The sequence below is a fragment of the Notothenia rossii genome (genome assembly GCF_949606895.1).
Source record: "Notothenia rossii genome assembly, chromosome: 6".
In the NCBI taxonomy this organism is placed as follows: Eukaryota; Metazoa; Chordata; class Actinopteri; order Perciformes; family Nototheniidae; genus Notothenia; species Notothenia rossii.
Genome location: NC_136909.1, coordinates 50,367,743 through 50,381,230, shown reverse-complemented (window position 1 = coordinate 50,381,230; position 13,488 = coordinate 50,367,743). Strand labels below are relative to the sequence as shown.

The window sequence follows — 13,488 nt, the reverse complement described above, 5'->3', positions numbered from 1 at the left end:
AAGCATCTCTAACACTCAGAGCTAACCTGTACTGGAGACAGTATGTGTAAAGAAGCAGGATATAAAAAGGAACTCACCTTGTGGTAAACCTGAGAGAGAAAAAGCATTTGAGCTCCATACTGTTTCAGGAATAATCCTTGATGTGATTTGGCATTTCATCACCGCAGCATTTAGACAGTATCTACCGGGTCCTGCATGAGCAGGCATACCTCCGCCCCCTCTGTCTTATTTTTTTAAAGCTTTATACCCAGAATCAGCAATTTAGTAACAGGAAGTGAAATAGAGGGATATGAGGCATGGCTAGAATGTGTGATCTGTTTGGTATTTTGAGCAAAACACTTCATAGACATATTTTTCATACATTTTTATATCTCTGAGACCGATGCTATTGCCTAGAAATTGCATGATAGGTGACCTTTAATGTTTATCTTTATTTGTATTTTATTACATTTTATAAGTAATTTCGTAATTCTTCATTCTAATTTTGTAGTCCAGTTCACCCTGCAGGAAGTTGCCAAACCTCCTTTATTGATGGGTGTCATGTAGCCCTCATATACTATATTATTCCAAAATGGTGTAAACTGCAGTTGTATTTGACTAAACAAACATAACAACCCTTAACTTAATGAGGGCCCCTGCATTTTTCTTGGGTAACAAGAATTCTCTTCTTATAATTCCAAAGTTTACAAGGTAGGAGAACATTTCCATTTGATTGGCAGAGAGACATATCAGATTGCCCACTCTGAGAAAGAGGAGAGGACACATATGGCTGCTCCCTATAATGGTCTTAACTGGAGCTTCTGATCAAAGCTGGACACTGACACATTGTGTGGCTCCTGTGGCATTTCACAGAGGAATGGAGCATTACATGAACACCAGTCTTCCAGTCGTACAGATGCATTTGTTTGATGGTGCACATGTTCCATCATAGTTCATGAAGAGTTAGCCCACTTATGTTGACAGAGTGCTTGTAATGCCTGCGCTTCTTCAGTCTTCTGTTTTGTTCTCGATGAATTTAAGTTATTGTGGATTTTAGGTCAAGAAAATCCTCCCTCTGGCAGCCCTAAGCTTACGCTTTGCTTCACTTCAAGTATTTGAAGGTCTTTTGTTTCCTTTGAGGCATCAGCTCTCACATTTCAGACTGTGTGAAAAACACTTCAAACTGGGGGCCCAGGTACAGTATGCAGATGGGGGACACTGTTCTCCCAATAAAAACACCATGTTTTTACCTAACAAGTCTTTTTTTTTTCTAAACCTAACCAAACCGTAACAAATGCTGGGTCGAATCAGGAAATACTTTATATTTTGTGCCAGTAAATGAAAACAGTTTTAAAGACATTAGATACAAAAAAAGGACTTTCAAAGAACCTTTATTGTGGGACTTTGCAAGGCCTACAAGCATAAATCCATACTTCTTCATCTGTTTGCAGGGAAAGGAGACAGAGATGCGGTGCAAGACAGTGAGGTGGTCCTGACCAAGATTAAGCTCTTTAGCAACTTCCAGAAGAGGCTCCTGATGGCAGAAGACTCAGTGTCCACACTCTCAACTGCGTCCGTTTCAGAGCAGGATATCTCGGAGCCCATCACAGCCTCTGAACTGAAGTACCGTCTTGATGAAAAGTCTGGGCCAGACTACCTATCTGCTATTTTCTCAGACTCCCAGCTGCCGAGGCTGTATAAGTTTGAGTCTGAGGATTCTGGAGTAGAGCTGCCAAGTGGAGCTAACTCTCCGTCCACCCCAAAAGGCTCGGAGCACAGCTTCGTGGTCCACAGCAGAGAGTCCTCCTGCAACTCCTGCATCCTGAACTCTGACCCTGCCTCTCTGCATGATGAACACACATCTGAGATCCATCAGGCAGAGGAGGACTCAGTGGACATCAGTCTTAGTAAAGCAGGGGATACTCAGGATAATGTGTTCACACACTCAGAGGAACTGAGTCCAGCTGTGGGAGTGGATCTGCTCACAGAGAAGGAACAGTGCAGGGCTGAGATGTGTGAACAGCTCCAGGACACCAGAGCTGTAGGAGAACGGACCTGCTCAGAGGACACAAGGCTGAGTAAGCACTCCTCCCCAGGAGCCTGTGATGACATGATGGACAACGACTGTGAGCCTGAGCCCATAGGAAGGAGTGAAACTATTGACAACCTGAAGGACTACATGGACCAATGCTGCAGACTGAGTGAGGTAAGAACCAGATCCAATCCAAACTGACCCATCCATTCTCATTCTGCACTTGATGTATCCAGCACTTCCTCTGAGACCTTTCATTCTTGTTCCCAGGCCAGATGGGATAGGCTATATGTGACTTGCTCTATCGAAATCAGTCGCATTGACCCAAAGTTTTTTACGCAAATCCACGTTTATTTTGAAATAAGCCGTTGCGACTTCCGACTGATTTCGATAGAGCGGGTCAAATATAGCCCCTGTCCCCCGGGTCTCCTTTTATTCTAGACATGTTACCTCCAACAATTATATTCTCAACATTTGTGTTTTTTGTGCAGTAAATGTACGAGGATCAGACTATTTACAGAACATGAACATGCAGAATGTTAGCGGTAGCTAGCTAGCTAGCTAACAACCATGTGTGTGCCGAGTGTAATAAGACACGCAGGCTTTTAAAAAAATCTATAATTATTTTAATATGCATTGAGAATGATATTTTACAGAAGAAAACTATTCGGAGCTCACTGGTGGCCTTCTCCCACAAACATATAAAGTAAAGTAAACTTTATATATATTAATTAATATATGTTCACTGTCATTATCTATAATGTTAAACTCTTTACCTTTCAGTCACATTGTCTACAATGCATTTTTAAGTATTATTAACACATGGGTGTCCTTCAATGTTCCAATTTTGTATGAACATAGTAACTGAAAAGAAAATGTAAAAAGTACAGAAACTGCACCCATGCTTGGGTCCTGTGCAAGGGAAATGACAAAAAAGCAACTGTCCTCTTTCGTCATGACATGCAGGGGCATGTTTCATTCATGTTACGGGGAAAAAAATAGTTATTTTCTTGTTCCCATCCAGGGTGAGAGAACAAAGTGAACTACTGAGGGAGCACCTGACAGCTGTGCACGCTGCAAAGTCATAATCATCTTTTTGATGTTCCTGAACACATCACAGTCAGGCCTTGATTCATTGCTGGCAGCTTCTCCAGGGAGAAATTGATACAGCCTTAAGTTTTCCATATGAATGCCCTCTGCATTGACTGGAGGGGAGCACATTTCGGAAATGATTCTATAGGTTGCAAGCAGCTATTAAGTTAACAGGTTTTTTATTCCCGAGAATTTAGTTTGAAAGGGTGAACTGATAAATATCAGTAACATTTCAAACAATAACGTTACCCCTTTAGATTCTAAAATAATATGTTGACACTGAATTTTAGAGGTGGATTTCGCTTTCAATATTTAAAATGTTTAAATTCCCAAATCAATTAATTATACCGTTACATAGGCATTCTGAAGCTAAATGCTAGCGCCACTATGCTCACATACTCAAAAAGAGGATGCTAACAGGCTTACGCTGACCAGTTAATTAAGGTATCTATCTTAGTCTTGCATGTTAGCATAACATTCTGTAATAGGAACAAAACACAGAGTACAGCAGAGCCTGATGGGAATATCAATAGTTTGCAAAACATTTTTGTCAAAAACTGAAGTATTTGAGTTATCAGAATTATGAGCTTTAAAAAACAAATGTCATTATAATCCATCCTGTAGCTGTCCCCGATATCCTCCCTGTCTCCCCCTCTTCAAAAATATCAAGCTCAAAGGCCTTTCTGAAGACAAGGCTTTTATTATTGTGGCCACAGCAGTCTAACTAAAATATGAGCGCCAGCTAACACTGAGGGAAGCAGTAAGGTGGTTGGGGGTGGGTGGGGGCATGCATTACAGTGCAGTCTATCGCATGTCATGCAGCACCTGTAAATCTGTGCAGAGCGACTGGAGATTTTCCAAGCAATACTGTTCCGGACCACCTGACCTTCTCATCTGGAGCTCGCTGCTCTCAGGGCCTTCAGCTCAGCGGCCTAGCTCCATCAAATAGGTGTCAAATACCTCAAATGACTTACATATTTAACCCGAAAGAAGCTCTTTCAAGGATCCCTGGAGCTCCTTCATTGAGTGCATAGCTATGATATTTCCAAATTCAGGCAGTAACAGGGATCATATGGACCTGTTTATCTGCATGTCTAATACCACACTTGGTATCCATTTTCAAAGCATACTTATCTCATCAGTGCGAGTGTGAAATAATTAAGGATTGCCGGCTACTGACTTCACTTGAACTCCTCAGCTGCACAGCAGGGAGAAACTGTTCCTGCCAGCTCATTTAAAGGGTTGCTTTATCCCTCCATAAACTCTTTAATGTGATCACATTTCAGTAGAATTATGTTTTTGTCAGTAATGTTAGACAACATTACCAGTTATAGGAAGAAAAAAGGACCAGTTATGGGACTAAATTCATAAATGATCAAACATAAGCAAGACATTGTGGCAGCAAAACAGCTGGGACAAATTATCTTAAAAACAAGCAGCCAGACTGAACTGTACATTGTAAGTTATTATCTGTAAGCTATTTAATTGCTTACAATCTTGACATGAACAAACGAGTCCAATGCTTTCTTTCAGGAAATATTTGTTTGACCTAAAGAGCTATGCGGCCCTAAAGCAACTGCTCCTGTATCAGTCAGTGCTTCTCAAAGTGTGGTCCGCGGACAACTGGTGGTCCGTGAGCGCCCCCTAGTGGTCCGTGAGTATATTGGTAAAATGTCACATTTGAAATAATAGATAAATTAAAGTTTTCCGCACTCTCGCGGGAATATCTCCGCAATGGAGCGATCTTAAAGGTGGGGTAGGTAAGTTTGAGAAACTGGCTCAAGATACACTTTTTGTTATATTCCATGGAATGCTCTCAACATCCCGATAGCAATGAATATCTTAAGTGCTTTGACAAAAAATCCATAAAAAATGTAATCTGTGGAAGCCGTAGTACTGTAAAAAGCACGACCAATCATCTGAGCCGGCCCGGCTAAAATAACTGGATGGCCTACCTGCCTGTCAGCTTTCCATCTGTGCATAAACTTATCTCGTGCCCACATTGGTCATGTGCGTGTTCTTGTGTGTTGGAGGAGGGGCTCTGTAAGGAAGTGGCAGATTTGTTCCAGCAGTGTATTTTCAAATTCTAGCGCACTCGAGCTGGTTTCTCCAAAATGACCTACCCCACCTTTAAGTTTAACTTTTGATTGCATGATATAGTCCAGCGCAACACTTTCATCACACATGTTAGAACGTGTTTGTACCATTTTCAGGCGATTTGTAATCTGATGAGGTGTGATTTTGGATATTTGTGGAGTTAGGTGTTAGGAGAGCGAGTGTTTTTTTATTGGTTAAGTGGTCCTTGGTATGAAAAAGTTTGAGAAACACTGCTGTATCTCTATCAAATGCACACAATGGTGCCACCAAATGAGACAATAAAAATTGAAATTATTACAAACAAAACCGTCTTTTTAATAGTAACATTAAACTGGAATTAATTTACATCTTAAATGATTAATATATACACAAGACATTTTCACAAATATCCAACCTTCAAATCTCATCCACCGTGCATTGTGTTGATCGGCGCACTGGAATAGCTTAAAATATGTGTCGATATCTCAGTTCATTTGTAGGGCTGCGATATTATGGCCAAAAGTATGCTGTAAATCTCACGGTAAACTATTTAATCATCACCACATTTGTTATTTTGACCGATCATAACTCAGGTTTATGCACATAGGCTATATACATTTAGCATGGTTTAAGAAACGGGCTCTGTGTTGCAGGATGGGTCGGGTGGTTTGGTGGCACCACTACAGACTCTTTACGCAGCGTTATTAGAAAGTATTCGTTGTTCTCGCGTCCAAGGAGGAAGTTTAAAAAGTAAGAGACAATGGAGTCTCTGGTATAAGGTTCAAATGGGTACTTTAATTAAATGGCGCGGTAATGGTACAAGCAGAAGATGGTTAAGAGAACGCAGCTGTGGTCTCGGGTGTATGTGTAACAGCCTTGTGAGGCCTGTTAACATCACATTTATATTAAAAGATTCGGATTCCCTGCCACACCAATACAGTGAGAAGGACAGCACAATATGTGTAAAATGGTTTATTTATACAAAGTTACTTTAAAAACACTCCTTTGATAAATACTTAAAATAGCGTAAGGTTAAAATAATGTTCAATAAATATAAACCAGTTAGGCTACTTAAGAATTATAGTTCAAGCAGGGGTTTATAAAATCCTGAAAGTCCTGTCCGCTTGGAACCAAACTCCACTCCCCCTTTTTGCCAGGCAGAAGTGCAATGTTCAAGTCCCTTCCAGGAAATCCAGTGCCGGGATTTCCACGTTGCCGGCCCGCCGCGCTCTGTCCATCAGCCTCTGGTCGCGGAGTCCTCGGTAACAAACAATCGGAGACTCAGGACAACAATGTAACTTTCGTGACGTAAACCCACAAGCCCAAAGGCAGGAGAAATAGCCACTTCCCTGACGGCCCCTACACACGGCGGCGTGCGTTGCCGCTTGGCGGTGGGCGTGTCTTGAGCTTGGGGAGTTTATGCAAGCAATGCGACCAACAACCAATCACATGAATCTCTCCTGTCAATTGCATAAAAGGTTTTACATGTCACACTTTATATGATGAACATTTATGACATTAATGTCTATGGTGCTATTTTACGCAACATTCCATGCTGGCAAAATACTGTCTATGCCTGCTAGCTGTCCATTCAAACAAAGTACACTGGATATAAACTCCCCAAACAGGCGAAAACCTACCAGTTTCACCCACTGCCTCTGCCACCTCCCTCCATGCCTGGCTCTTCCGGTTTGTATCCATGTAGGTGAACAGGGACTGATCATAAAAAGCACCGGGTGATTCCCTACCGCTATGATTATTTTCTCCTCTATTTTTTGGCATATGAGGAAATGAACTGCGGTCTGGCTCTCCCAGCATACACACAGTTTGATTGGCTAGCGCTTGTACTGGCAGATTTGCATAAACGGGATTTGATTGGCTGACGCCTCCATCGAGGCGGCAAAAGTAGAACATTGCTCTACTTTTGCAGCGAGCACCGCGAGAGAAGCTACGCTTTGCTCCCACAATGCAGTTCGGCGAATCGTGACGTCACCCCATTCAAAGTGAATGGGCAGAAGCGTTGAAGCGGCAACGCACGCCGCCGTGTGTTTGGGCCGTTAATCTGGAGTTTGTTTGAGCGTCGAATCCGATGGTTGGAGGAGGGTCTGGTCCGGCCGACAGGAAGAGGAACTGTAGGGGTCCGTTCTTGACGAGGAGCAGGAAGGAAACGCTTTGGTCCGATCTGCGGCGAGGTGAGGAGGAGCAGGAAGTATTAGGTCCGATCTGCGGCGAGGTGAGGAGGAGCAGGAAGTATTAGGTCCGGTCCGATCTGCGGCGAGGTGAGGCAGCAACTGTCAAGAGAAGAATAGCTCTCGTCTAGCAGGTAGTCGGCGTATTTATGGGGGAGTGGATTTGGCAACTGGCGAATGAGATCTCTGATTTTCACTGGGGGCCGGTGTCAGTACCGTGGCCGTTTCTCAATCGCGAGGATGCTTGTTTGGCAGCACATGTCCATAAAAAAACACATAATTTAGACACCCCCATGTTAGGATTTCCTTCAGATTCATGTAAGCACCTGAGTATGACCCGCCCTATTGGTGTATGATCAAATTTGATTCTAATTCTAATTTTAAATAAAAGGAAATAAATTCACAGTTATTGTCAAACAGGAGTTAAATCAATTTCTCGCTTATTGTAAGAATGTATTTCAACATATTCATATTTAAATGATCGGAAAATTATGTTGTAATGATAATAAATCACCTCCCTCATTCAGATTAATGTCGATTGTTATTTTTTATGTTTGAATGTTAAAAAAGAACAATCGACAGTGTTGTAGAGCCGATGAATGGGAGTCAGCAGGATGACCTTGTATACACGCTACACAAGCTAGAACGACAACACAACACAGGTGCACTCACTAACTCGTCCGTGGTGCAACACACACTATATAACCCAGTGAATTGTGTGCCGTAAATGTCACCAGTGTAAACATAATAAGGTAAATAGCCCAATTTGCGTTCTATGAAACGGAAAAGGATATTACATTGTTTTTGTTACTTTCGTTGCAGTGTCTTCAATGTAATTTAGGTTAACTTCCTGTTTTATTTATAATTATTATTATTACCTCTTGGGTTGCCATACAGCCAATGCGTGACGTCATTGGTAAGCGTAACGGACCTCGAGCAGATCTGGTAGCCCGAGCACATATGGTACTGACACCGGTGTGTCAATCAGCAGTGTCTGTGTCTTTGTTGTGACAGTTCGTTGAGGAGGTTAAACGAGCATGCAAATAAAAAGAGTTCATTGCTATATAGCGCACAACATTAAAATCACAACACTATATGTAACATGCAACAGCGGAGAAGAGAGGACGACGAACCACACTCGTCAGCTGGTTATATCTCCTCCGTTGGCTCCTCCTCACGTGCCGGTTGGCAATGCAGGGGGACCTCCCACCTCGGTCTTCAATGTCCGATATCACACGCCTTTTTCTCCTCATACTCTCTTTCATGACTTTTTATTTAATGCATTTTAACGGCTGTAATCGTGTTTTTACGTAAAACCTGAAGTCAAGCTTACTGTTGGTATCCCGGAGATCTCTCCTGAGCAGAGCAGACACACGTTCACTTAGGTGATAAACTATAGCTGGTCACAGAGATCTGCTATTCTAAAATAAAGTATCGACCACAACATTATTAAGAACCCTAAATATATAGTCTATGTTAAGATCGATTTTTTTTTAAATATATCGTTAATTGTAAACATATGATGAAAGTGTGAGGGTGATGACGTCAGAGCTGAGCCCCGGAGAGCCCGGACAATTTAACCCCTGGTTGTAGAGATGCACATTGAATGAGAACTGTACAAAATGCAGATTGTAAAAGGGGAGGTGTGATAAGCTAACGTTTTAGCCTCCACCTTTTCAAGCAAAAATGCTTTTCTGGTTCCGAACTGGTTCACCTTTTTAGCCCCAGTTGTGTTTCGACCGTCCAGAGCCTGAGTAGTGCTACGTCAAAACATCATCATTTATGTGGCTTGTTTTTTCTCGGATCGATGCTTGTGTTGCTTTTAATCGTACAAAGCCAGATTAGATTAAAGAACGACTTCTCCAACATTATACTTTTCTCCAGAGTGCCGTGTTTCATTGTTTATTAATGTAGTTCAGCTGCATTTACCGACCGCTGAATGATGAATTCACCATGAACTGTTATGCTCAGGTTAATCTGACCCTGCCTCCGACGTAAACCTGACACATTTGTTTCTTGGTTCTTGACTGGCAGTCAGCTAAGGTTTTCGGGGCCAGGAGCCAGCCTTGCTGCGGTGGAAACAGGAAGAACCAGAGCTTAATCAGGCTCTAGCTCTGAACTGGCCCTGGAACTGCTTTGGTGGGAATGGGATAACTGTGTGAGTTAGGGTGTACAGCTCCAGCTGATGAGACTTCAGCACTCTAATAATGTTGCTAACTTCATGTGACTAAACCTACATTTCAATTAAAGACTAAGAATCAATCCACATCAGAGTCAAATGCCAAAACTAACAGCGGACAGAAGGAAACTCCAGCACACAGTGTGTTGAGAAGATACAGTGCAGCAGAGACACTGTGTGTGTGTGTGTGTGTGTGTGTGTGTGTGTGTGTGTGTGTGTGTGTGTGTGTGTGTGTGTGTGTGTGTGTGTGTGTGTGTGTGTGTGTGTGTGTGTGTGTGTGTGTGTGTGTGTGTGTGTGTGTGTGTGTTGAAGAGGAGCAGCGTACGTGCTCTGCTCGTACCTTCCTCCCTATCTGCAGGCTCCGCACATCTGGTGCTTAATTCTTTTCCAACACGGTCATGATAGGAACGTCATTTGGATCCAGCAGAGATACTGAAACACCCACAAGAGGGTCCGAGGAAGCCTCAGGTTCCCCACAGATCTGGGATTTTATAGTTGATCTTTCTTTAGTTAACATGTGAAAGAGGAAACATTTTAAGCAAAAAAGCAGATATTACTTAAATGTTCACCTAAACCTTTTGATAAAAAAACTAACAAAAAAAGTAGGGTATTCATTTAAACCAGGGGTGCCCAACCTTTTTTGAACCGAGAGCTACTTTTAAAGTTGCCAGTCTGCCGAGATCTACCAGTCCAAATAGAGAGTCGTAGCCATTACAGACAGCCTACTACCAAGCAAATACACACTTCTACTTGTATAAAACTGACCTTCGTACGATGAATACTTCATAAAATACTGCAGATCCTTTATCTTACCTCTTTTTAATCTCCACACATACAAGTATTTACAGATGTAGCACTTCATTTCAGACTCCAGTTTACAGCTTCCTGCCTACGACCTGCCTAAGACCAGTATAGAGGAATGTTAAGCCCTCCCACTATTTTCCAAGAGGGAGTTGCCATATTTTCAATTTCAGGTTTTAACCAGGAGATGGCGCTTCATTCACAAATACAGAAAGACAAGTTTCATGGACTTTCAGTTGTGTTTTGAAGAGCATTTGAACACATCAATATTTTAGATCAACTAAAGTATATCTAATCTTGTAATTCAATAATATAAAGTCTTTATATATTAAATAATCATAATTATAATGTAAATGTTTACATTACACTTCTTTATTTGTTATGCTCATACTTTTACCTTTACAATCGTTTGCTTTAATATGCAGTATATTTGTTGTATATTTTTGTGTTTGCTTCCTCCTGCTCCCTTTCGGACACATACTGTATGATTTATTATTATTATTAATATGAAGATATTATTAAGATAAGATAAGATGTTACTTTATTGATTGAACATTTTAGTTTAGAATGTGCTGTCCCACGGTAATTCAGAAGGCTCACAGGTCACATTCCGACCATTATTTAAAACAATAGGTGCTTTCACACCGTCTACAGTTTGATTTGTATAGAGGGAGCTCTGTCAGTGTTCGAATTACCCATTTGCTTTCGGGGAGCCCTATTTTTCAGAGCATATCCTGCTACTAAATATGTCACACGTACGCTCTGTTGACTGGCGCAGCAGCGCGGATGCGATCAATTGCTATAAAAACACTCTTCTACTAATACAGACGGTGTCACTATGCCGGCGGATGTGGCCGTTGTTGAAGCCTCTCCCTCAGTGTGGAGCTGTCAAGCTCGACCCTAACGCCGCTTACAGCCGGCCAACTAAAAGTTGTTTTCTGTTCACGTTGTCATTTTTAGACTCCTTCGCTTCTTTGCTTGTGAATCCAAAAGCTGTGAGGCTTGGCTGTTTTCGTTTTGCCATATTTTTTATTACAAAGCCAGAGTTACAAAAATATCAATATGAACATTTCAAATACCGCGCCGGCATCACCGCCATAACCATAGCAACGTAAGTAAGAATGCAGCGCCGCCACGTACAGATGGCAACACCCAGACATATTCACAAATATAAAACAAATATTCAGAAACTGTAATGAACAATAACTATTATTTATTTCAAGAACTGTTATTTACAGAAACTCAACATTTCTAATCTGTGTGACACAAATATGCACGATTGTTTTGGGCTCCCCCTATTTATCTCAAAGTCAGCCTTCAGGGGAGCTCCCTCCCTCTTCGGGGGAGCCAAGCTCCCCTGGCTCCCCCCCATTTCGAACAGTGTCTGTGGCTGAATGGCCAGCGATTAGGTGCGGCGCGGCGCATTTATCTTAGGGGATCAGAGCTAACTGCCTGCCGTCAGATTTCATTTAAAAAACAGATCTGATTTTAAGACTATTTCTGCGCTCATAAAGAATGATAAGAATAAGAATAATGCGTATTGAACTGGTTTCATTAATTAGTGAGTTTATTTAACACTAGAACCGCCAATCGGGTCAATTTGTGTGATGTGTGTTGTGTGTGTGCAATGTAACTTTTTTTCAATAAAATATTAAAGTCGCCCAGTCCGTGACTTTTCCTGAAAGTGTGTTATGTAGCACCCTATGTCGTTAAAAATTGGATTCTAATAGCAGGATTTGACGGGTTTAGGTTGGCCTATACAAAAACCTCTGGCGGTTCTAGTGTTAAGGTAATAGGTACAGTAGAAGGCCTTTTTTTTTATCAGTAACAAATTTAGCAGTTGAACGTAAAAGTCAACTAACTGAGGGTCACTTGCAATGACAGTGTTGTGTCTAACTGTAGCTTGTCACTCAGAGTAACCTAAAGTTAATTTAGCTGCTGGAGAAGAAAGATCAAGGGGGGAGGGGGGGAGAGCGCTGTGGTTGATGGGCCATTAGTTGTGTAAATACACATCTGAGAGCTGCCGTTTCTTTCAGACTGTTTAAAAAACGGTAACAACGGACTATTTTTCTTAGCAGATGCTTGTCAATTTAAATCAATACATACAACTATTTTTTAAATCAATACATACAACTATTTTTTAAATCAATACATACAACTATTTTTTAAATCAATAAAAACATTTTATAAATCCATAAAAGTATTTAAATTAATTTTGGGAGTCATGTCGTTACTTTGTTGAGAATGTGGCCATGTAATAAGCGGGATAATTTGCAGCGACTTGTTCCTTATGGGGAAAATAACACCCGTCATGTGTGTGTAGAGGTGTGTGTGGTTAAAACACTTTCATGAAGTGAAGGAATTTCCTTCTATAAAACAGCTGTGGGCAGCAGTGAGTGTCACGGACATGAATTCATAGATCATGGCAGACTGGTGCACACACTCTCCTGACCTGCCAGGCGACACGCCCGTTCTAAGCCGTGTCCCTCACTCCTCACATCCCAAGCATCCCCAAAAAGTGTATTATGTTGTTACATCTCAGATGTTATGTTTCAGTTGTGCTCTGTCTATGTTCACTGATGCAAACTTGTCACCTTTCGGCGAAATTCGCCGTTTTGAATCCAAAATAAGTCGTTTGTGTGATTCATTTAGATCTGCAATAAAAATATTTTTGGGGTATGGGGGGGTCTGGGACCCGGAGTAATCTGCGGCCGTGAGCTGTTATGTGCCATCATGACACGCATGGTGTTCTTTTTTTATATATTATAATGAAGTGCGAGCTGTGTGCTCGAGTCTTCCTGCCTGTCGGCTCTGCTCATGGATGTATAATAAGGCTCTACTGCTCCGAGATGATGGTCTAGCTTCAGCAGCTACATTACCTACGGGTGCGTTCGTTAATATTAACTGCGCGTCCGGAGTAACTGTGGCACGGACTGGACCGCTGGTGAACAGCTGTTAGAACGGGCCGTTCAGGTGTTCAGAGCAGAGCTCCCTGTCGGAGCGGCAGAGCGTGATGTGAACTGAAAAGTTTTTCTGTGGCAATATAATTTTAAGGAATCGTTGAGCTAGCTAGCTAGCATACATTGTCACTATCTGCTAACGTTAGCTTTAGCCTTCTATTTCTAATAGTTTTTTTCATA

General features: G+C 41.7%; 1 protein-coding gene across 8 annotated transcripts in view; it reads left to right on the top strand.

Annotated features, from left to right (window-relative positions):
- LOC307043619 (uncharacterized protein) overlaps window positions 1–13,488 on the top strand; it is an 84,434-nt gene that overhangs the window by 13,660 nt on the left and 57,286 nt on the right. For all 8 annotated transcript variants that reach the window (XR_013809417.1, XM_079688178.1, XM_079688179.1 and 5 more), the window contains one exon: window positions 1,431–2,185. Coding sequence is in view for 7 of the 8 variants with exons in the window: in XM_079688178.1 (XP_079544304.1) it covers window positions 1,431–2,185 (755 nt within the window). In the remaining variant the exon portion in view is untranslated. The remainder of the gene's footprint in view (window positions 1–1,430; window positions 2,186–13,488) is intronic.